We start from the raw sequence: 23,840 nt of genomic DNA, 5'->3' as shown, positions 1-23,840 counted from the left end.
ATAAACTGGTCCGTGGCGCAAAAAAGGTTGGGGACCGCTGATCTACAGGACAACCCAAGGGACGTGATCAAATGCCTTTTACAAATGTGCAAAAAATATGTAGACTGTTTGAGCAAAACCCCATACACCTTCAAAGATCCTTGAGAGGATAAAGAGCTGGTCCAGTGTTCCACAACCAGAACAAAAGTTATATTGTTCTGTCTGATGCCGAGGTTCAGCAAAAGGACAGGCTTTTCTCTCTATTATACGGTGGCCCTGAGAGGCCAAACGGACTGCAACTTCCCTATTTACACACAGTTTGATGCACTGAACAACACACAAACGAAGAAAGCCACGCCCCCAACCAGACCATAGCTCTGCCTGCAGGAGAACTTTCACCAAGGTCAACCCACGGAAAGCTGCTGGACCAGACAACATCCCAGGTCGACTGCGCTGATCAGCTGGCCGATGTCGTCACAGACATTTTTAACTCATCGCTGAGCCAGATGATCGTCCCAGCATGCTTAAAGTCCACCACCATCATCCCAGTGCCAAGGAAATCCTCAGTATCCTGCCTGATGACTACCGTCGAATCACCCTGACCCACATCATCATGAAGTGCTTTGAGACACTTGTCAAGGCACATGTGAAGAGCAACGTCCCCTGCTCACTGGATCCGCTGCAGTTTGCATACCGGCTGAACAGGTCGACTGAGGATGCCATTGCCACTGCACTTAACCTCTGCCTTTCCCACCTGGACAAGAAAGACACTTATGTCAGAATGCTGTTCATAGACCTTAGCTCAGCATTCAACACCATTATCCCCCAATAACTGTTTGAGAAACTCAGCAAGCTGGGACTGAGCGCCTCTCTCTGCAACTGATACTAGATTTCCTGTCAGAGAGGCCTCAGTCTGTCCGAATCAGTGACATCTCCAGCGCCATCAGACTGAGCACAGGAGCTCCTCAGGGCTGTTCTCAGCCCACTGTTGTTCACTCTCCAGACACACAACTGCACCGCCCTACACAGCTCTAACCACATCATCAAGTTTGCTGACGACACAACTGGGGTTGGACTCATCAGCAGCAACGGCGTACAGAGATGAGGTTCAGCATCTCAACATCTCAAATGACCTCTGTTAGGATGCCTGGGTCGTTGACCCAGGGTTTTTGAGTTTATTATATTTATAATTTCTAGTCTTTGGTTTCTTTGAGTTCTGTCTTATGGTTTATGTCTCTGTCTTCTCTAGTTGCTCTGTCTCCCCTGTCAGCTGTATTCCCTTGTCTAGTTCGCGTCTCTGTGTATCCTTAGTTGCTATATCTCCGTGTCCAGTCAGTGTCTGTGTCTGCCCTGGTCCCACGTCTCTGTTCCCTCTGTTGCAGTGCATGCGAGTCTGTGTCTTTAGTTCAGTCAGTGTCATGTTTCCTGTTTTATTTTGAAGGTCCTTGTCTGAGGTTAATGTATCTGGTTTCGCTTCCCCTTGTCTCGTTAGGCCTGATTTGCCCCAGCTGTGTTTCCCTCCTGTTATTCATTCCCTGATTGCTCCCTCTGTGTATTTAAGCCCTGTGTTTCTCTGTGTCTGTGTTGCGATCTACCGTTTACCTAGCTGTGTGTTCTGTCAGGCCTCCGGTGTAAGTTTATTTTGATTTTTTCCAGTTATGTTATATTTGAGTTTAACATTAAAGCTGTTTTGAGTTCACATCTGTCTCCGGGGTCTGCACCTTGGGTCCTATTCCTGTCTGCACACAGCCGCTCATAACAGACCTCGCCTGGATGACCAACACCACCTGCTGTTCATCCACACTGAAACGACTGAAAAATAGTGATGTGCGGATCGATACTGAAATATCGATTCCTCAGATACCAGTCATTTATGTTCTATAATCGATTCTCACATTAAAATATCAATATTTTAGTAATTTAGGGTAAATTTGTAGTTTATCATTAACAGGAACACAGTGGAAAGAAACTATATCATTCGGATTGTCAACATTGGAAGGAACTACTTCCTCTTCTGCCTTTCATAGTCATGTGCAAAATACAGCTGTATAAATGTGTCCAGCCCCTTGGCGTGTGCACTCACAACAATGGCTGAGTGTAATTGGAGTTACATGCAGACGTATTTTACCTCCACAAACAGCCGAGATGTGGTTTGCAATACATGTGGCAAGACAGTGAGGTGTTGTGGCAACACCACTAACCTCGTGAAATACCTCACAGTAAATCAGATCACAGAATATGACGAGCTTATGTTGAGGCGAACTGAAGAGGAGGACAGGGACAGGTGCTGCTAGGGCGAGACAGACGTCTCTCACTGAATCCTTTAGTGCTGCAGGTAGGCAGCGTGCTCAAATAGCGCACAACTTCAGTTTTTTTATTTCTATATGATGAATTCTGCATTATTAAGTGATAAGAGCAAGTAATATGATGTCCTGTAATCATGATGATGCTATAATTTGAGATACAATAAAAGATACAATAAATAAAGTAAGTTTTTGTACAAAGTATCGGTATCGGATCAGTATCGTCGATACCACCCTGAATTTTTTTTCGGATCGGAAAGGAAATCAGTGGTATCGCACATCACTACTGAAAACGCTTACGTGCCATGCGTGAAACATAAGACGATTCGACCTGCGTCATTTCTGTCTGACGTTTATTTACTTTCTGGCTCTTTGAAACATGGCAGCAAAATGTGGAGGCAAAGCACCGAGTTTTTTAAATGGACTGACATTGAGGTGGAGTTGTTGCTGCGAGTAACACAAAAGTACAAAGTTGCAAAAGCGAGTGACTATCAAAGAATCTGAAGAAAAGCTATCTGGAGCATGTACATTGCATATTAATCTTTAATAGGGCTGTCAAAATTGAGCACAAACAAAACAACTGCTGTATTATGCCCTCTGCTATCTTAGTTTAATTGGTCACATGACTGCATCACATGACTAAAATGTGTCATGGTTTGCCCCCTGTTTTCGCAGTCCACATTGATCCTTTTACATTAGTCTTAAGTGTATATTTATTCTCTTCTTACCGTATATTTATTGTTGTTTTTTTGCACTGAATGGAACTGAAGACTTGTTGTCTCATCTCTCTATATACTGTACTGTTTATAGCAGAGATGACAATAAAGTTTACTTCAACTTTGATAAACTTTCCCAGGGAGGCCGAGGACTTTGATCCCTGTGAAGTTAGAACACACCTTCTTAAAAACAGAGGGACCCACTACCCCACTCCGCCAATCCAGAGGCATTGCACCATCCCTCAATATGTATACAAATATGTATGGATACAAATTCACTTGAGGCCAAAGACAATACAATATATGTTTTATTTTGTTTTTATGTGTTTTGAAAAGCTAAGCATAAAAGCTACTGGTTCCATCTATGTGAAACATAATACTTTAATTAATGCTGCTTGTCCACAGTTTATCATTTTGTTTGGGGCTTTGAACTCCCACATGTTTTGAAAGGCAGTTCATTTGGTAAAAAACAACAACAACAAAAAACAAAGAAGAAGAAGAATAGCCTTTCTGTAAAATTCATGCAGAATTAAACAATAAACAATAAACCTGTGTCCCTTTGCTTGTGGCTTTGGTTTAATAATTGTACTTCTGTATAATCAGACTAACCACAAAAAAGTCACACTTTATGTTTGAAACCTTACTTAAAGCAATAAAGAACAAAGAAAGCTAACTAAATTATTTTAAGTTTAAAATTATTTGCATCACTGTAAAAAATATAAAAACTCCATCTCTGATTTTATTGGTCAACAAAGCTGAATGGGAGCCACACATAAATATTCCATTAAGATTCTCACATTATTATCAGCACACCATTACCGCTAGTCCATTATGGCATACAAGCGTCACATTGAAGGTATGTTCCAGTCCAACAGAGCAGTGTTTGACTTCACTGTTACCTCTGCTATAACATTAATATCACACATTAATCTTGGCTGCAATCCCACAGCGTATCTTTGGGGACTAACTGCATTACTGGAACGATGCTGTGCTCATACTGATGCTGTGAGGGATGTATCAGGGGAGCTATGAAAGACCACATAATTAACTCGCGGGCCAACCAAATAAGTCATATTCAGATAAATTATTCAGTATTTGCAGGCGTATGAATGTGCTGCCTCCTCATATTGCAGGCAACACAACAGTGACTTACTGAAACATTAGCAGTTCATTGCTGTCCAATTTATTACAATGCTGGGTCATTTCCATGAGGATACAAATTACAGATTCAGTGGGGCCTACTCTTGCATGTGGAATGCTAAAGAGTCTGTGCAGAGAGCAAAGACAACCACAACCCGAACCTGTGAAAGATGGCAGTTTTTAAGGAATCTGGAAAACAAAAATCACAAAATGATAGAAAACTACAAATTTGTGTGTTGAAAATTCTAAATTGAAACAAACAGAACAGAAGAAAAGGTACAGAAACATAAGCACTTCCTTACTTTTTTGTTGTTCTGGTCAGTCTGTGTTTTACTTTCTGACATTTCCTCTCATCCCCTCTTCTTCTGCAGATAGAGCTGAGTAAATAAAACGAGTCAATAAAATGTGAAGGCCAAAACCGCTTTTGTGGGGTACAAAATATTTGCATAATCACATTAGTTACACCTTGTCTGTGAAGGTTCTCAGTCATCCAGGTCATCGTAGTCAAAGGAGCTTGCAAAGAAAAGCGTCTGGACTTCTTTAAGTTGCTTGAAGACGTTTCACCTCTCATCCGAGAAGCTTCTTCAGTTCTAAGGTCAAATGGTGGAGAGTCCCAGATATACACCTAGTGGGAGTAACCCCCCACAGAGGGACAAAAGGACCCCCTGATGATCCTCTAATCGCCTGAGCCAAGGTGTGAAACTGGGTGTGGGTCCCAATCAGCCAGAGTTTCGGGTGTGTTCATTGTGAAACCTGGCCCCACCTTATCATGCGAATTCCTGAGGTCAGATGGCCCAGGATGTGAGTGGGCGTTAAGGCGTCTGGGAAGGGATCTCAAAACTGGATTATAGATGGCAGACAGTTGGTGTCGTAAACCACCGCCTCTGTTCAAAGATGGTCGCTCACAGTGGACATAGATGGCTTCTTTCACTCCTCTTTCAAACCATCTGTCCTCTCTGTCCAAAATGTGAACATTTTTTTTTGCATTTCTACACTCTTCATTCTTCAATCTTTATTCAAGAGGTTTAAACAAATTATTGTCAATTATTACCCTTTCATGCATAGTGGTCACTACAGTGGACAGCTATTCAAAGGCTGTTTTCTTGTATTTGTGTCATTGTTGATGGTATACTTGCTCATAAACCACTATGTTGAACACTGATGTGTCACTCCATACCCTGCCACCCACCGGTCATTTAATGTTACTATAGATGTTTGACATGTTTCATTGCAGTTTTTTATTGTTTTGTTTAATTGTTTTGTTTTAATTGTTATTCAACCCTGTCATGCATGAATTATGATAGCCTCAATCAGGATTTTTTTCCTCAAGTATTTTTATTCATCTTTTCATTCTTAAAGATGAATAGAAATACTTAAGAAAAAAATCCTGATTGAGGTTGTCATAATTCATACATGAAAGGGTTAATTCTAAGGATTTTTAAATGCTGCATTTTTAAATACAGTCAATGAATTTCTTTTCTCTACAGCTTAAAGACATCATGAAATGCTGTTTCCTCCCTTGAGATGCTCTGCCAGGCCTTTATTTAAGTAACTTTCAGTTACTGCTTGTTTGTGGGTCTCTGTGCATTCAGCTTTGTCTTCAGTAAAGCATCCTCTGATGGGTTGGGATCAAATGACTAATTGACAAACGGACAAATATCCCATTTCTTTGCCTTGAAAAACCCTTGTGTCACTTTTTACAGTATGCTTTGGGTCATTGTTTGCACATATGAAGCACTGTTGGATCACTTTTGCAGTCTTGGTTGTATAAATATGAGCAGAGAGAATAACCTTGTACACTTCAGAATTCACCTGCTGCCTCTATCTATGCCCATGCCATAAGATTTACATTATGAACTGTTTATCTCCTTCGCTGTATTCTCTGAATTTAATTTAATTTGGTATTAATTAGTTAATTTTATTTAGTTTCCCCCTGCATTAAAGTCTAGATTGTCTTACAAATGAAGAAACATTCTAATAATGATGACTGAAAATTGTGAAAAAGCCAGCACTTCAGGTTAGATTCATCTTCCAAGCAAACATGATCAAAATAATACTATTTTACGGCAGAATGGTGAGCGTGCAAGAAAAAGAGTCCACATGCTTGTATGTGAAAGAATTTAATAGCTGCTAAGCTTACAAGGCAAAGAAGTGGCCCGGAACAAAACCCTGAATCAAATGACTCCAGGGGTGCTGTTTTGAGGTCGCTGATGTTGACCTCCGTTTTGAAGAGGGCCAAACAAAGTGTGACATATCTTTAAAGCTTCTCTGTGGCCCCGTAGCTGCACTGCAAACAGAGCACAGTGCAAAGATTAAAGCTCTTTGTTACCATGGAGATCAGGACTGAGGCCGACACTTGACAGGTGAATGGAAAGAGAGGAGAGGAGGGGTTAATTGACAATAGGGGGTGGGTTCAAATCTCACCCTTTACGCTCATTGGTCCGCTTTGCATCACGTTGCCTGTATGGAATGCAAACGAAAGAGTCGCTTCGGTCTACCCTCCCTAGGCCAAGTCTCCTTTGCCGCTGTTTCTTCTGCCGTTGCTGGAGTGCTCCGAGTCTGTTGGGCGCAGCGAGCCACCGTCCAGTGTAGAATATCAGGAGAAACACTGAGCGAGAGCAGTCAGAAGGAGAAGCGACGAAACAAGGTTTTCGGCAACGGTAAGGTCACGTATATTTGGCTTCTTGGCGCAGGATGTCACGGTTCGTACAAGGGTCACATACCTGTTTGTATGTGTTTATATGTGCTTCGGAACGCGTGAGGTTAGTCGATAGCACAAGCAGACGTCTACACGGGCCCCAGAACAGCAGCAAGCGTTTTTCTAGCTGACTTGCTAACGTCGACGTTAGTTTAAGTGCTAAGTTTACTGTTCAAATCCTCATATAGGAACAAAATTGTGTTATTATTATGAATAACAACAATTCAGATGTAGCTAACGTTAGCTAGTTTTGTAATGGAATTCATTGCCAGCAGGAAAGGAGTAAAAATGCTTATGAATGAGACAGCGCATGAGCGAAACGTTTAAATGCAATGTTTTGGCCAATAATAAGCCTCCCTTTTTGTTTTTAATTGACAACAGTGTCTGTAGGGTGTAGCTTTGCTAATTTTGAAATGCTAGGCAAAGTTGGCCAAGTGGATACCAACAAGGAGCTGTGGCCCCTAAGGTCATGACATTTGGCATAAAGGAGGTAGTTATGTTGACAAGTGAAGGTCAACACAGCCGATGGCCCGGGCCCTTTAAAAAGCTGCATGGAACAGTCTGTCCATTTAAGGAAAATTAGCAGTGCTTTTAGGAGCAGAAATCTGTGAGGCAGAAAAACAGAAAAACTCACCCAAACTAAAGCACAACCTCTTGGATGGTCTCTACTACACTACAAGCCATGATAATGAGGTCCACTTTAAGGACTCTAAAGTAGTGGAGCTTGGTCTTTGACTTTCATGGGCTCCAGATGTGTGTGTTTGAACACCTGTCGGTTATTTTGGCCTTCCTCCTGAGTTGTAAGCCTCAGTTTAAAGTTAAACTGAGGCTAAAACCATCCACGCTATGAATGTGGTTTTAGTGCTATAAATTTGGCCATTTTAACATGGAAGTTTCTGGGAATTTTGGAGCCAGCCTCAAGTGGCATCTAGAGGAACTAGAGTTTTGTTTTTTCCTTTTTCTTGTTGGCTTCATTTTTCGCCTTGACGGTAGTCACACGAAGTGATGGAGAGCCTGTCACTATTGTGGCTCAAAGACCCTCTCCATCATCATCTGGACACCAGCTGCAGCCATTAATGGTTTTTTCACGGAGTTACCTAGATTACCTTTAAAGTTTCTTCCAGATAGCTCTTGAACAAATGTTGGATTTCTTTTAAAGCCACAGTTATAATTTAAATTAAAATCAGATTAAGCAGAACAACTACAGGTCCAGGCTTGGTTTGGTTTCTATGTTTTATTAAAATCTTATTAATTTTCAAAGTTCAGCTTATTAATTTACAGAGGGTGTTGTGCTTTACTTGCCTTGTTATGGCCTTGGTTTGAAGGTTATTTTGTACCTGATTTGCATCCGTTTCCTGGAGCCAGTGAGTTGAGACGGCCACTTCAAAAGGTGCTGCAAGATGGTACCGAATATCACTGTAAAAAAACTGTGAGGCGTCAAAATCTATAAGCGGTATATAATTATGATGAGAATAATACTAAACTGTTAAACCTATATCCATGCCTATATTTAACTTGCAGTGAATCTTTTTTAGATTAGGGATGTTTACTGATTTGTAGCTGGGGGGGGCAAGCATTTACATCACTTCAGCTCATACAAACAACTGACTAGTTGTCTGCAGCAGAAAAATAACACAGCAGGCTTAGGGAAGAAACTTGTAGATTTTCTACAGTGACACTGGGGTTAACTGAAGAAGAATTATGCATTATCCACTTAAAAGCATGTCAAGCTATTGTAGTAGAGGCTCCTTTAAAAACCTGAGAATAGTTAGCCAGCTGTGAAAAATCAAGCAGAGATAATTAGTTACCCTTCAATTCCTATAGACAGCACCTGATCTGATGCTGTTATTCAAATTAATTATGGGCTTTTATCAGGTATTTATGAAAAGGTTTATTTGTTTATTTCACAAGAGAGAGAGAGAAGCCACACTTTGTTCCTATGTTTTGTTTAGAGATGAGCTCATTTACATATGCATACTGCTTTACATTTACTTGTGACTTGCAACTGCCTCTACCCTTCAGTACACAGTTTGTTCATTTTTATTATTATTATTTTTAAACTGCTTATTTATTTCAGGGTCACATAGTGGCTATAGCTGACACCGTATGAAAATGGACTTCTTCATTAAAGTAGATGACAATTCAGGTGAAATAATGCTATGACACACTGATGACCTTAAACTGCATCCCAGGGCCCATACATAGGTGTAAATTATTAGGTTGGCCTTTGGCTACATCCACATTAGTCCAGATAAATTTGAAAACTGCGTTTTCGTCTGAAAACGCTGTGCGTCCACACTATCGTTTTCAGTCGTTTTCACATTGTTGTTCATCCACATTTTAACGGCCGAAAATGCTTACGTTTCAGTACTGCGTGAAAAGCAAGACGATTTGTCTTGCTTCATTTCTGTCTTCTGTTTATTTACTTTCTGGCTCTTTGAAAAGTTGCAGCAAAACGTCGAGGAAAAGCACCGAGTTTTTTAAATGGACTAACAATGAGGTGGAGTTGTTGCTGCAAGTAACATTAAACTACAAAGTTGCAAAAGCAAGTGAGAATTAAAGAATTTGAAGAAAAGCTCTCTGGAGCATGTACATTTGATATTAATCTTTAACCCTTTAAGACCTACCATAGAACCAAGTACGCCAGAGCTTATATTATATTTTTACATGGTGTGGTGCCATTTTTGGGAGCATTTCAAGTTGCTATACATCAACACAACCATTATAGCCCAGATTTTAATAATATGTCTGCATTAAGTGCATAGTAATTACATAAATTGCAAAAAGTGCAATAAACTACAAAAAAAAATTGAAAATCATTTTTGCTTTTTTAACATATATTTCTAGTTAGAGAAATTTAAGAGGCTTATCCCTCAAAACTGTAAATACAAAAAAGTTGCACAAAATAGTTTCCTACCACAGGAAATTTATTTTGAGTGTCTTCATAGTTTTATTTTTGAAATACACCAATTTTTATATACTGCAGGAAAAACGAAAATAAATATTATAGTGCAAATTTGCAAAAAAGCAGCATATGCATCAAAATAAACTATTTCCAGCAGTGCAATATGAGTTCTAAGCATCCCAGAAATGACACAGAAAGTCATAAAGTCAAAGATAACTTTTAAAAACACCAGTATAGGCTCATGAGGTCCTGATGGTAAAAAAAAACTACATTTCCGCAAAAACGACGTCACTTCCGGTTTCGGGCATGTAATGGTGGACATGCGAAAATTCGCGCTGACGTCTATTCCAACGTAGGAAGTGTTATGAACAGCTGATCGGATCGGCAAAGCGTGTTTCTGGAATATTATGTTTTTGTTGCTCCAAGCGCTTTTTATGCAGTTTTTGCAAAGCTATATGTGGAAGGAAACTGTGACCTAGGACAAGCTGATGGCATAAGATGTAAGTACAACTCCTCCGGTTTCATATGCAAAAAAAATTATTGCGCTAGCTTACGTGGTTTGAGAGCTAACGGGATTTAAAAATAGTTACGCAAAACAGAGCGTGCCCGCTCTGACCGGCTTTAAAGGGTTAATAGGGCTGTCAAAATTGAGCGCAAACAAAACAACTGCTGTATAATGCCTTCCGCTATCTTAGTTTAATTGGTCACATGACTGCACCACATCACTAAAATGTGTCATTGTTTTCGAAAAGGCTCCAGGTTCGCTGTCCACACTGCGATGCGAAAACGGCGTTTTCAAATGTATCCGCTTTGGAGAGCGTTTTCAAAACGCTGCGTTTTCCTTGACCGAAAATGCCGTCTCAGTGTGGATGGAAGGCCAAAACGAAGAGAAAAAGATGCGTTTTCAAACGAACATGTATTAGTCTGGACATGGCCTGTGTGTCTACTTCAGTGTCTTTTAACATTATAAACATTGACTAAAGCTTTCTGTCAGAATGTCAACATGTGTTATGTTTTTCATAATTTTAAACCTGTTGAGTAACACATCTGTTATTTTGGGCACAAGATTTTGCTTCTGAAAGGTAGTAAATTAACACAGTTAAGCTCTCTCGGCTACTTCAAAATGACAAAGTGGCTTCTCTGTTATCCTTTGGATAAGCTCTAATTTTTGTTGTCTCTCTGGTTCCCTGTTGGCATTGATATATATTTAAAGGACTTTAAAGGAAGCACTACATTTCTATTTGCCTCTGCCTTATACCTGACCCAGTTTTCGCTTTCTTTTTTTTTCTGCTGGCATGAAAGACTCCTGAGAGTGATGCCCGAGAGACTGCTTTGATAGAATAGTTGGGATTGAAAAGCGTTGATAATCTCCAAGCTTCACCAGAACTATTTAATGGTGATATTTATAGATCAGAGAAAGAATCTTTCATTTCTCTGTCGGCACCACTTCAGCCTCTCAGTCTTTGTGTGCTTTTCTGCCTGCTTTTTCTGTGTTTATTTGGAGAGGCATTAATAGTCTGAGACATTTTTAGCATCTACTGGAGCATTTTTCACCTTACAGTCTTAGCCCTTACTAAATGAGCCAGGGTCCTCTCTGGAGAGTAAAGTCAAAGTGTTTTGTATCTTCGCAGCATGAGCCTACATATGCTGGAACTGCACACACTCTCAGCACACTTAACCTGGAAAGCAGCCAGAGTCTCTTTGTGCTGGTCTACTCAGCTGTGGAAGGCAAGTTCCACAGCTGAATCGGAATCAGATGGCTCAATTACGCTTCCATGGTAGGCCTTTCCTTGGGATCAGAGGGTATCGCTATCTTACACACTTTAGCGAGGGCAGTGGCCTGCTTGCTGTGTTTGGACAAGCCCATCAGCTATCATCAGGCTCAGGGGATTCTCCCAGCATCACCAGAGTTCTCCAAGGAAATGCTTTTTCAGAACAAATGATCTTGACTCTGACTTGAGGTTCATTCCACTGAAAGAACAATGAAATCTGAGACCCTCTATAATTGAGGTCCTGCGTGGTCAAATAGCATTGAAGAGAAAGTTCTTCAGGACCTAATGTTGAGGACCTCCCACACACGGTGATATGACCCTCAAAGGTTTACCCACAATGCACTCTTTGAAATCTTCTCCAATTGATCATAAGAAAACAAATACGAGATACAAGTAATCACTATTTTTATCTGTTACACTGCATTGTAGACATTAAATGGGTGCAGTTCTACTATGATATTGATACTATGGTATATCATATGATATTAAACTTTATTTTTTCTACAAAGAGCTCTAATTCTGAACAAAAATTTAATTAGATTTGGGCTTTAGACTGTGACGTAATTTTTATTTTTTTTTTTTAAATCCGTAATTCTGATTGCTTAAATACTGGGGAAATACCAACTCACTCCATTTATGTTGAGCTTTTTTTTTTTTTTTTTTTTGCAATTACTGACTGTCAAAGTTTGGCTTTGCTTAATTAATACACTAAAATTGGGTGGGAGGTACTGATTGGAAGGGAATGACCCATTAAAAGTTTAAATAAATAGGCCCAACCCTCTAAAATGATATTTTAGTTTCTTAGAGGTAGAGCAGGGCGATATGACCAAAAATATTTATCACGATATACATTTGAAAATTTGCGATAACGATATAACTAACGATATAATTGACACTAGCCAAAATACTTTACAACTCCACAACGTTATTAGTGCAAAGAAAACCCCATCAATGTATTTTCACTCAAACAAGCAGCTGTTTTTATGTGCATTAAAGTGATATAAAAATTTAACAGTGCAAATGCAAATTCCTTGCTGACAGTTTAACCAAAAGACATTTCCTGCTCCGACAATCCATCAAGCGGTGCGGGTTCGTAGCTTAGCAAAGTCGTACTAAATCATTCGACTGGTTTTCGAGCGCCGTGTACCACATAAAATCGTTTCGAAGTCAGTAAACACAACCAGAATTCATACATAAGGCTCACAGGATTATAAGCTGCACTGTCGATTTTCAGAAAAATCAAAGGATTGATTTTAAGTGTGCCGTATTTTCCAAAAAAGACTGTAATAACGACGGCCCGCTAGCATGCTCTACCAAAAATAGTGCTTTGTTGTGTATCTGACGGACGAAAGCTAAACCAGTTCCACACCACTGAAGTTGCAGCATTTTTACAAACCAATTCTGGTTCATCTGTTTCATTTAACGATCCGCTTTCACCCTTCTCATTCTGCGTCGCCGCCATGTGTGTATGTAAACCAGTGGTTCTTAACCTTGTTGGAGGTACCAAACCCCACCAGCTTCATATGCGCATTCACTGAACCCCTCTTTAGTGAAAAATAAAATGTGATTTTTTTACTGGTGCACAAAATGAGCCATGCATGTCATGGCGGAGGCTCTGCCGAACCCCTGAGACTGAGTCACTGAACCCCTAGGGTTCGATCGAACCCAGGTTAAGAACCACTGATGTAAACAAAGGCACTGCGCATGTGAGTTTTACACATATTCTATCACGATATTTCATTTTCTTATCGTTGCCCAACATTATACCGGTATTACTATGAAAGGTATGATATGGCCCAGCCCTACTTAGAGGTAAGGTCTTTGTGCAGAGGTTCTATTGTAAGAGGCAATCTTGTACTTAACAAATGAAGCCATTAGGTGTGAGTAATAAAGACAGTGGGTCCCCATCCTAAGTTTGTCTTTTTGAACTTCGTTAGTTACTTTGACTTTAGTCAGAGCTATTCGGCTAACTAGAGAGAATTAGTTTTGTCAATTTATGAAGTCTAAAGAAAAGCTTTTGAGACCTAACCAGTGTGTCAAAGGTAGCTCTGTTTATCTTTTTACAAGCAAAAATTATCATTGATAAAAATGAACTGGTAAAATCCTATCAATACCTTTTGAATAGTTAAACTAACACCAGTTATCAGTTTATCATTATATTGAATTTATTCCTATGTTTTAGGTTTGTCTGTCTTTATTTCTTTTCATTACCATAATAAATTTTGAGTGCCTTAAATTTTTTGCCACATTTGAAATTTTGCATAAAAGTTCCTTAGAACAAAATGCAATGCCCTACTTCAAATGGTTCATTAAATGTTTGTGAGATAGATGTCAACAAAATAGCCCCGGCAAACTCATGTTCATTTTGTCAGTCTGACTCATACCAATTTAATTTAATAATATCTTGCCTTTTTTGCCATCTGGCATCTTTAAATATCTTCATTATCCTCATCCTCAAATAATTTAGTTTGCCAACTTAACTTTAACCTAGACTTTTACCATCATAGCTCTTGTTAGGGTCTATTAGGCCCCTGGCTGAACACCTCCTTGCATCGTAATCACTTTGTTTTTGATAGCAGTTTTGGAGACTGAGCTTTAGGATGTTGAGTTTTATCATCAAAGAGCTGATATCTCACTGAGCCACACTATTGGTCTTTCCTTCCTGTTTTTAACCCCCCAACCCCCCTGCCACAGCTCTGTTAGCCAAGTGTGAGATTTCAGGCTTGCACTTCTGGATGCACTGCCAGCTAATCTATATGCTAATGAGAAGATGATAATCAATGAGGTTCACGCATGGTTGGCCCCAATCAATACTATGTTGCACCAGCAAACGACTCAAATAGCCACATTTCATACCGCCAGACAGTTGGGTGGCGTGTTAATGTTGTGGGGTAGAGCATAAGTATGCCATTATCCTTTGGTTTTTATCTTCCCAATTCCATGTAAATGAATTCTGTTGTCATTAAAGAGGAGTTTAAATTCAACTCTAAAGCTATCTCATTTCATTTTTATGAGGGGTTTTGCTGGTTTTCCTCTTTTGTTATTTTGTTTCTAAGCTTGATGTCCATACAGAAATCTTTGGCACCAATTATTCAAAGCCTTCAGTAATAAATCACTCTAGTCTAGTGTGTACACTGTTATTTTTTTTAAAAAAACTGTCAAGACATGCTGCAGATGAATAGTGTCACAAAAAAGTTGCAAAGGTTGAGAATAACAGTTGAATAGTTTGAGAGCTCATGTCAGCAGAGATAAAGCAATACCATGTCATGACTTAAGATGATGCTAGTCTCAGTTTCACAACTAATAATGAAACAATTTTGTGGATCAAAAATCTGTTTTGTTTTCTTAAAAAAAAAACAACCTCTCGTCCCTGTGGGATCTGGGAGCTTGAGCGCAGTGTCTTAGGCTACGTCCACACTAGCCCAGATAAATTTGAAAACTGCATTTTCGTCCGCACTATCGTTTTCAGTCATTTTCACAGAGTTGTGCGTCCACATTGAAACGGCCGAAAATGCTTATGTTCCAGTACTGCGCATGTGTGAAACGCAAGATGATTCGACCTGCCTGATTTCTGTCTGCTGTTTATTTACTTTCCGGCTCTTTCAAACATTGCAGCAAAATGTCGAGGAAAAGCACCGAGTTTTTTAAATGGACTAACAATGAGGTGGAGTTGTTGCTGCAAGTAACATTAAACTACAAAGTTGCAAAAGCAAGTGAGAATTAAAGAATTTGAAGAAAAGCTATCTGGAGCATGTACATTTGATATTAATCTTTAATAGGGTTGTCAAAATTGAGCGCAAGCAAAACAACTGCTGTATAATGCCCTCCGCTATCTTAGTTTAATTGGTCACATGACTGCAACACATGACTAAAATGTGTCAACGTTTTCGAAAAGGCTCCAGGTTTGCTGTCCACACTGCAACGCAAAAACAGTGTTTTCAAATGTATCCGCTTTGGAGAGCGTATTCAAAACGCGTTGTTCTTGATCGAAAATGCCGTCTCAGTGTGGATGGAGGGCCAAAACGGAGAGAAAAAGATGCGTTTTCAAACAAAAACGTGTTAGTCTGGACATGGCCTTAGCTGCTCTTAGGACTGCACTCTCCTGGACAGAGATCTCAGATGTTGTGTCTGGGATCTGCTGGAGCCACTCGCCTAGCTTGGGAGTCACTGCACTTAGTGCTCTAATTACCACTGGGACCACTGTTTCCTTCACCCTCCACATCTTCTCAAGTTCTTCTCTGAGCCCTTGGTACTAATTCTAGCTTCTTGTGTTTCTTCTTCCTGATGTTGCTGTCATTTAGTATTGCTACATATATCACTACGGCTGTCTTCTTCTGCTTCTCTACCACCACTATGTACGATTGGTTAGCCACCACCATTTTGTCCGTCTGTATTTGGAAGCCACACAGGATCTTAGCTCGGCCATTCTCCATCACCCTTTGTGGCGTCTCCCAACCTTGTTCCTGCTTGTTCCTGTGCTGCCATGATTAGTGCCTCTGTGTTGTCTTTCAGTACAACTTTGTCCAGCCACTGGTAGGACGTCTGGATGTCAGCCACTTCCTCTATCTGCCGGTGGTACATACCGTGCAGGGGTCTATCCTTCCATGATTATTCCTCCTCTTTCTCAGGTTTCTGCTGCCTGAGGTATTCACTGAGCACGTGGTCGGTTGGGGCCATCTTCATTCGCGGATGTTTGTTGTCTCATCCTGGACTGTGATGATATCCAGTGTTGGTGATGATATCTCCCCCCGACTGTCGTCCTGGTTCCCCCTTCGTAGCATGTGTGTTGTTCCTCGTCAATCTCTAGACATGAGAGCAGTCCTTATTCACAATGTTTGAACACTGAGCTGCTAGTTTCGCCATCAGTGTGGATGTTGGGTATCGAAGATTCCATAGGTCCCTCATCCTATTCATGTAACCCCTTCGTTGTTCAGCCTGTGACTCACTGTTCCTGTCCTTAGCTGAATGCTAAGGAAAATGGGCCTATTACAACTGCAGGTTATTTGTGGAAATTGTGCTGCAGACTTGAAGTGAAAACTGAAATACTGAAAAAGGAATGAAGCCTTCGGTTTTCCACTGTTCGGGTCTAGACTAAGCAAAAGAGAAGAAAAAGCATTTCAGGGTTATTTTTATGAAATGCCTCATTATCTTGGATTTTCAGCTATTTGGAAATAATTTGGGTGATATGGGGGGGTTAGGGTCTAAGCATCCTAAAAAAAAAAATTCAGTATTCAGGAAGCATCAGAGGGGGAGGGGAGAGTAAAATCATTACCATCATCTTCATTAAAGAGGATCCTGTTGTCCAATCAGGATGCGGCTCTGCATGGGGATTCCATAAGCGCCCGTTGGCTGTCGCTAGGATACCACATAATTAGTAGGCAGGCTGTGGCCTGGTTGGTGGACTTGGGTGTTGATGCTGGGACGACGAGCTTGCTGTGTGTTGGGGGTAGACAAGAGGGGCAGGGGGTTTGGAGGCTGCACAGAAACACCCTTGCACGCGCTCATTTATTCACTCAGTCAGCCAGGCAGCCAGCCACTCACTTAGGCAGACAAAGAGGAAAGAGGAGCAACATCCTGCAGGAGGACAGCACACTCCCCGGGGGATGGGGCATCATACCCCTGCATCGCGTTGGGGGTGTCGGAGGAGGTAGGAACACCAGAGTTAGGGGGCTTTGTCTCAGAAGCAGAGTACCCCTCTTCACACACAGATACACGCACACACACACACGCACGTGCACACACACACACACACACACACACACACACACACACACACACACACACACACACACACACAGAAATTTATATATAAAAATACACACAGGCACACATTTCTCTGTGGATCTTTTAGCTATTAAAGCTATTATCACACATCAATCGATTAGTGGAGCTGACAAATGCATTCTCATAGTATTTTTAATGTGGGTCATCAGAGTTGTATGGGCACTGATGGAGGTTTCTGCACTTCCTTACTGTGATGTAAGCTCTGTAGAGACAGCCAGTCTGTCTGACAGTCTCTTAACAGCTCTCATCGTCCTGCTGGATATGCGAAATGGATCACACGCAAAGCTGACTGTCAGTTCTTGTGGTCTTGTAATGCTAGCATGAGGGGATCAATATGCTCCAACAGCACTTAAATTACATTGTTATGGCATTGACTGGCTCTTTGCACTGTGTTTCATGCTGCTGGTGCTGCTTTGATGTTGTCTTAAAAAAGCTGAATAGCACTTTTCATGGGTGCAAGGGGTCGTCCTCCATGAAACCCAATTCAAAGCCAGATTTGTGGATGTAACAATGTAAAAGTGGTACTTGGATGGGGCTGAGCAAGGGGTGATCTACATGGCACTGTTTACTGATTGATGGGTGACTCCTCTCAGAGGGACATGGGTTGCAGGGATCATTACCAGAGGGGATTCCCTCCCCTCTCCCCACATGGGGAGGCAATATGAAGCACACTGTGGGATGTAGGCTAATGATGGCATACAGACAAGCAGGCTTTGGCAGCAGTGGTGCTTTGTTTACAACCTGGACCCAGCACTGCCTGACTGCATTTCAGTTTTTCAGCCACAAATATGAAAACATCAAGTTTTCAATCAGTGACTGGCACCGCTGAATGGAAAATAAGGGTCTTTTTAATTTAGAAGGTCTTGGAATATGTTTTTTACATCTTTCCATTTTTCATCCAGTTTAAATTAGGATCTAGTTCTTTGCTTTAATGGTGTTAGATATATCAGGTTAATATGTAAAAGCATTTTTAATTGATGCTTGTACTGCCCTAATTTGACTGGTTGCTGCCTTTCTTGTTATGCAACCTAAGGTTTCAATTAAAGCATTTAAGCTGTTTAAACAGATGTTAAAAAAATGTCTTTTAACTCACTCACTGGTTTGCTCAAATATTTTGTAACCTTTTGTGAGCTGTTCTGCGTTTGCCATTTTAAGGAATAGCATGTGGTTTAGTGAGATGGCAGATTGTTTCCAAGTCTCCTTTGTAGCCTAAATGGGCTGTAGAGCTTTGCTTTGGCTCCTAATCTGCTCAAAAGAATGAGTATGTGGAGGAAATGGCTTAAGAATTGCAGCATGGCGGCAGCATTGCTCCTTATTTAATTACTTCCATTACACACTCGTCCCACTCCTGCCCATTTAAAATCCTGAACCTGTTCACTCAACCTTCACCTCTCACTTGCTCCTTTTTCCTTGTAGCTGCGGTGACTTAATGTGAACCTGTATAACCTGAAGGCTATAAATTCCTCCCTTTTCCCCCCTTTTCTAACTCATACAGTGATTGTTATTCTTTCTGATCCCCCCATCAAACATGCTCATTAATCCCATTCTTGACACTAGTCAGAGCAAGAAAAGAATCTGAACTCATTAAGATTCTGAGAGCTTTTTTTTTTTTTTCTTTTTTTTTTAACTTCTTTTTCTTTTCTTTTCTTTTTTTAAATTAACTGCTGGACTTTGTTTAAACAAAAGAATCTTTGACTTTTTCCAAAGATTGCTTATTTTCCACCAAGGAAGGATGCTTGATCTCCTTCCATCATCTTCACTTTTTATCAGCTGCCATGCTGAAATCTTCTCCACCTTGTCTACCCGGAGAGCTCTGAACCTTTTTCGTTCTGCGCTAATGGATAGCAAAGCACCAAGGGACCAAACCTAAAAAGGCTTTTATGGAAGGACCCTAAATCATTCCTCCTTATTCTTGTGACTGACTGAATGGAATGGATTCATTTTTTTATTTTATTTTTTAAAATCTTATTCACTCAACACTCTTGGACTGAGTGTTGACTTAATTTAGGCTTGTAGTGTCTGCTTACCCCTTATATTTATGCTAAATTCAGTGGAGTTCACTGGATTCCTGAAATACAATTTTTATGTGTATTTTTACATGAAAACAGAGGTATCATTTATTTTCCAGCTCGTGTTTGTATCCTGCATATTCATTTCGTGCAGTCGGACAGCATATCCGTCTTTGAGAACAGACAGCAGAGGTGTGACTTAAGCAAAATGACAAGAGATATCCTTATGTTTGTTTTGTAACTTGTACTGACTTTATATAACTTTAGCTTGGCTCAGTTTATTGAATACATAAATACAAAGTAAACAATGAGATGAAAACTCCCTTCTTTGAACAGTAAAAGCAAAGGGAGTATAAACTGTTTGAAACTTAATAAAGAGAATTGCATAGGGGCTCTTACATAACCCAGCAGCAACAAAATGAAAGCGGCTCCCCAAAAAGATGGTATGTCTTGTTTTGTATGAGAGAGAATGCTTAGTATCAGAACATATATGTATATTTTGTGTAGTTTGTCAAAGTGGGGGCTGGACAGTCATGGCAACAGGGATGTGGGTGTCAAATTAAGTCGGGGTAAAAAAAAAGTTAATGATTGGCTGCAGAGTTCGACGTGATCTCTTTCATGGTTTCTGCAGTGAGAGATTATTCAGGTAGTTGCTGTAGTAAAAGATTGCAGTGACCTACAGTTTACACTGGGCTGGTTTGCAGCTGGGTGCGAAGGATAAACTGAGCACTGAAATGCTCACTGAGCTGGGGGGGAAAAAGTGAAACTGGTAATTCACTGGTCGATCTGCATTCCTAACCTCACCTATGGACATGAGCTCTGAGTCTTGTCTGAAAAAATAAAATCACAGATACCAAAATGGCAGAAGAGTTTCTTTCAAAGCATAATAATTTGGTAGGGGCTCGAAGTAAAACGACTACGCTTTCATGCAAGGTGATTCAGGCATCTGACTGGTGTGTTTTCTGGACTCCTCCTGGGTGAGGTGTTTTGAGCCATGGGAATGGCTCAGTGTATCACAAGAGCTGGAGGTAGCAGGGGAGAGGGAGGTCTAAAGGTATTGGTTTAGACCCTGATCAGGAGCAGAAGATGGATAGGTGTGATAAAGATTAGTTTCAACTGTAAAAGTTATAAGTAAAACAGTGATTTTATAGTTATGTAGTAAATGTTTTTTGAAGTCAAGTACTAATTTGAGCAAGCTGAGACTTTGAGATAATTTTTCTTTACATTAATATAAAATCCACAAAACCTGGACCTGGTGAAATCTTCATAACCAGAGTTCAGAGTTTTTATTCAGAAGAGATTTTACTTAATTTGAGTTCCTTTTTTGGGCCCTTTGATCATTTATGAGTCTAATTTGCCTTTTGTTTTGGTGGCAGGGTGATGCACTAATTAGTACTTACTTATTTTTCATACTTTAAAGGGATTGTGGCACATGTGTCATACTGAAGACGTAGGGGTTCAATCCAGTCCTTTGCAAGTTTTAATCCAGCCTGCCAATCAGTTTAGTCTTTGAAAAACTTCTTAGTCATTTGTAAGTTTTCATGTGAATCTCCTTTTTCATCCTAGAACCCTGTGGAGTTCATTTAGTTTAAAATTTTCAAATATCTTTAAGTTTGACTTTTTTTCTTTGAAATTCCCCACATGTACTGAGTTTTCAGGTTCATGCTTTTAAGAATTTTTAGATTGATTATTTTACCTTGAGATATTTGTGCTTGACTAAATGATGTGACATAGTTAGGGATCTTTGGACAAGTTGTTGTTAAGAATATCTGGTATATGTAACCATAATAAGCCGTAAACTGTATATGGCCTTGGATGTGACCAACCGTGGTAAAATTAATTTTGTTGCCCTTGACTTATAGTGCAACATAAGACTAAAACAGTTTGGGTATAACTTTGATGCGGTAGATGTGTCACTGGTCTTACATTTACCTGGTGTTGAATGGTTTATTGACAACCATGTTCAGGTGCATCTTGTTTCGACTACTTTGTCTCGATTCAGTTGTATGTAAACATAGAAGCCTAAAGCATTTTTGCAATCCATGAGCCAAAACTCTGGGTTAATAATTATTGAGTTGGTTGTCTAAAAAAATTACTAATTCCAACTTCTGTATCAGTGGCAGAAACAAGCTTCCATACATTCATCAGGTTTTTTGCTTCTTTCTTGAAGGCACAGGAGAGCCATTCAGAAGAGCCGGGGGTCAAAGGTGAAAAGAGCAGAGGGCACCATGGAGAGTGAGCCAGGGGCCCCTGCTTCCACTGCCAGCAGTACCGGGACCACCGCAGCCACCACCACGTCCACCACCATTTCCTCCAGCACCACTGCTGTCAGCAGTAATAGTACCTCTAATACTACTACAACTACTACTAGTTCTACTACTTCCACTAGCATTAGTAATAGTAGTAGCAGCAGCAGTAGTAGTAGTAGTAGTACTAACACTAGCAGTACTTCCAGCAGTAGTACTACAGCTGGAAGACCGGCAGTGCCTCAGATATCGGTTTACAGTGGAATACCTGACCGTACAGTACAGGTGAGTGTTTTGGTTCTGTAATAAATCTGCTGAGAGCTTAAGTTGAGGTATTCTGTGTAACATCCTGACACTCTTTGCTCTACTGCCCTCTGTTGGTGTTTAAAAGTGACATACAAGCTTCTAAAATTGTTTTTGATGTAGCATCGTTTTTTACAAAGGGAATTGATGAAAAAGGGAATTTGTCTTCCCAGTAAAGGATCTCAAATATGTGGTAATGTTGGAGCATGTCTCCAATTTGGAGACAGGAAAGAATGTTTTCTGTGCTTTAGTGCTTTTGACCCCTTGCCCTCGGGGTAAGCCTCTACACAGGCTTAGCCTCCCTCAGAATTAGGTCCACTCAACTTTGAGTGCTGATGGTTTGACAGCAGGGTTTTTGTTAGATTGAGTCCTTCTTTTCACCCCCTCAGCATGCTGACAATCACAAGGCAATCACTATTGTCACTGAGCAGCACTGTGAGCATAAAGGACTGCTGGAAATCAGTTCATGCATGTATTTCATCTTTGCTACTTGTGCCCGTCAGCGACACGTTGTGGGTCCGGATGCTTCTGTGACACTGTTGACTGCAGGTCAAAATCCTTGGAAACATGGCATAGGGCACTTGGAGAGGTGGTTTCCCAGTAGTAGGGGTTTAACTTTCTTAGAGTTGTGTCTGGCACAGTGTGAAACCTTTCTGTCCCACATTTAGGGAAAAAGAATTGTTTGTGTGTTTGCAGTAATTGGAGGTTTTGAAACCCTGACTTCTGTCTCCCGATTATTCTGTTAAATAGGCAGTGATGCAATCAGTTCAGATTCAACACATTTTGATTGTACCACATTTAGGATTCGATAAAGATATTGCATACTAATGACTATTGCTTAATGAAGAAAAATCAGCAGTTTGGTCTGTAAAGCATTTTGAAATACAATCAGGACAAGATTTATAAGCTCAAGTGATAAAATAATTATAAATCTAAAACTTTGTAAAGTTTGTAAAATGTTAAATTCATAATAACCATGCAATCAAACTGACATTTCTTGATGTTGTTTACTGTTATCACACAATTTTCTTTTCATTTTTCCCACCAGATAATCTGCATGAGCAAAGATCCTAGTAAATAAAACTGCATTAAATATGGGGAGGTATTAGCAACTGTTACTGGTATCAGAGTTTTTGGGTTGCCTGCTTTTTTTTTTGTATGCCTTTGGCATGGTTCTAGCACCGCTGTATGTTTGTAAAAGAGCAAATCATTTCAAAAAACCACAGGTAAGGCTGTACAAAGAACAGAACTGTTTTTAGTATAGGTGTGATGTTGGTGGCTTTAAGCGGTTGTATAATAGAAGAATGTGGAGAGTGTGGAGGTGGGTGATACAACCTCAGATTATATCACAATATTTCAATGAAATTTGCAACAATATTTCTGGAAATACAGAAAGCGTTTTATTTGTGAATGAAGTGGTGCCAGCAATAGCAGCATTATGGTGCAACAAGTCACACAGGTATTGTTTTCCAAGGAAATTTTAAGTAAGTCTAAAATAAGTGTTTAATACTTGCGCAATAACTAAAGTAACCTTGTAACTCTTCAGAAACCTGCACAACATTGTCACACAATAGAACTGAAGCTGCATGGTTATACTTAGGGTGTGTTTTTGGTGAAACAGGTTTGCCTTTTCCATGTTCAGCAGGGGCGGTTTTCTTGCATATTTTGGAAAGCATTGTTATGTTGGAGGATGATGAAGTAGCTCCCTTTTAACAAATCATCACTGTAGGCGGACACATGGCTGTGGCTGTCAGATATATCTGGGCTTGTCTACTTGCTGTGCCATTAGATAATGTAAACACATGGCATTGCTATAGAAATACAATTATAAAACCCATTTTCTTTTCTTTTTATTTATCATGTAAAAATTTGTACTGAGATTACCCACATGGTAGAGGCACAGAGGCTTTGGTTTGCTTTGTTGACATATCATGAAGAATTGATGTTGTTTCGAGGTGACTGAATTTGTGATTCTTTGGATTTTA

The 23,840-nt window shown here is 40.1% G+C and overlaps 1 protein-coding gene and 1 long non-coding RNA gene across 3 annotated transcripts in view; one reads left to right on the top strand and one right to left on the bottom strand.

Moving 5' to 3' along the window:
• Positions 1 to 6,242: 6,242 nt before the first annotated feature.
• Positions 6,243 to 6,720, bottom strand: LOC145428657 (uncharacterized). The gene is made up of 2 exons (XR_013908971.1): positions 6,563 to 6,720; positions 6,243 to 6,425 (listed from the first exon to the last, which is right to left on the bottom strand). It is a non-coding gene; the product is annotated as an uncharacterized LOC145428657 (long non-coding RNA).
• phc2b (polyhomeotic homolog 2b (Drosophila)) overlaps positions 6,653 to 23,840 on the top strand; it is a 42,450-nt gene continuing 25,262 nt past the window's right edge. The window contains exons 1-2 of one of the 2 annotated variants that reach the window (XM_026167042.2): positions 6,653 to 6,798; positions 21,477 to 21,837. In XM_026167042.2, coding sequence (XP_026022827.2) covers positions 21,535 to 21,837 — 303 coding nt within the window. In that variant the 5' untranslated portion in view covers positions 6,653 to 6,798; positions 21,477 to 21,534. Of the gene's footprint in view, positions 6,799 to 16,955; positions 17,161 to 21,476; positions 21,838 to 23,840 lie in introns of those variants that run through there. The other variant, XM_026167041.2, reaches the window with a different exon arrangement.

This window comes from Astatotilapia calliptera, chromosome 5 (genome assembly GCF_964374335.1).
Source record: "Astatotilapia calliptera chromosome 5, fAstCal68.1, whole genome shotgun sequence".
In the NCBI taxonomy this organism is placed as follows: domain Eukaryota; kingdom Metazoa; phylum Chordata; class Actinopteri; order Cichliformes; family Cichlidae; genus Astatotilapia; species Astatotilapia calliptera.
This window is presented reverse-complemented; position numbering and strand designations above follow the sequence as displayed.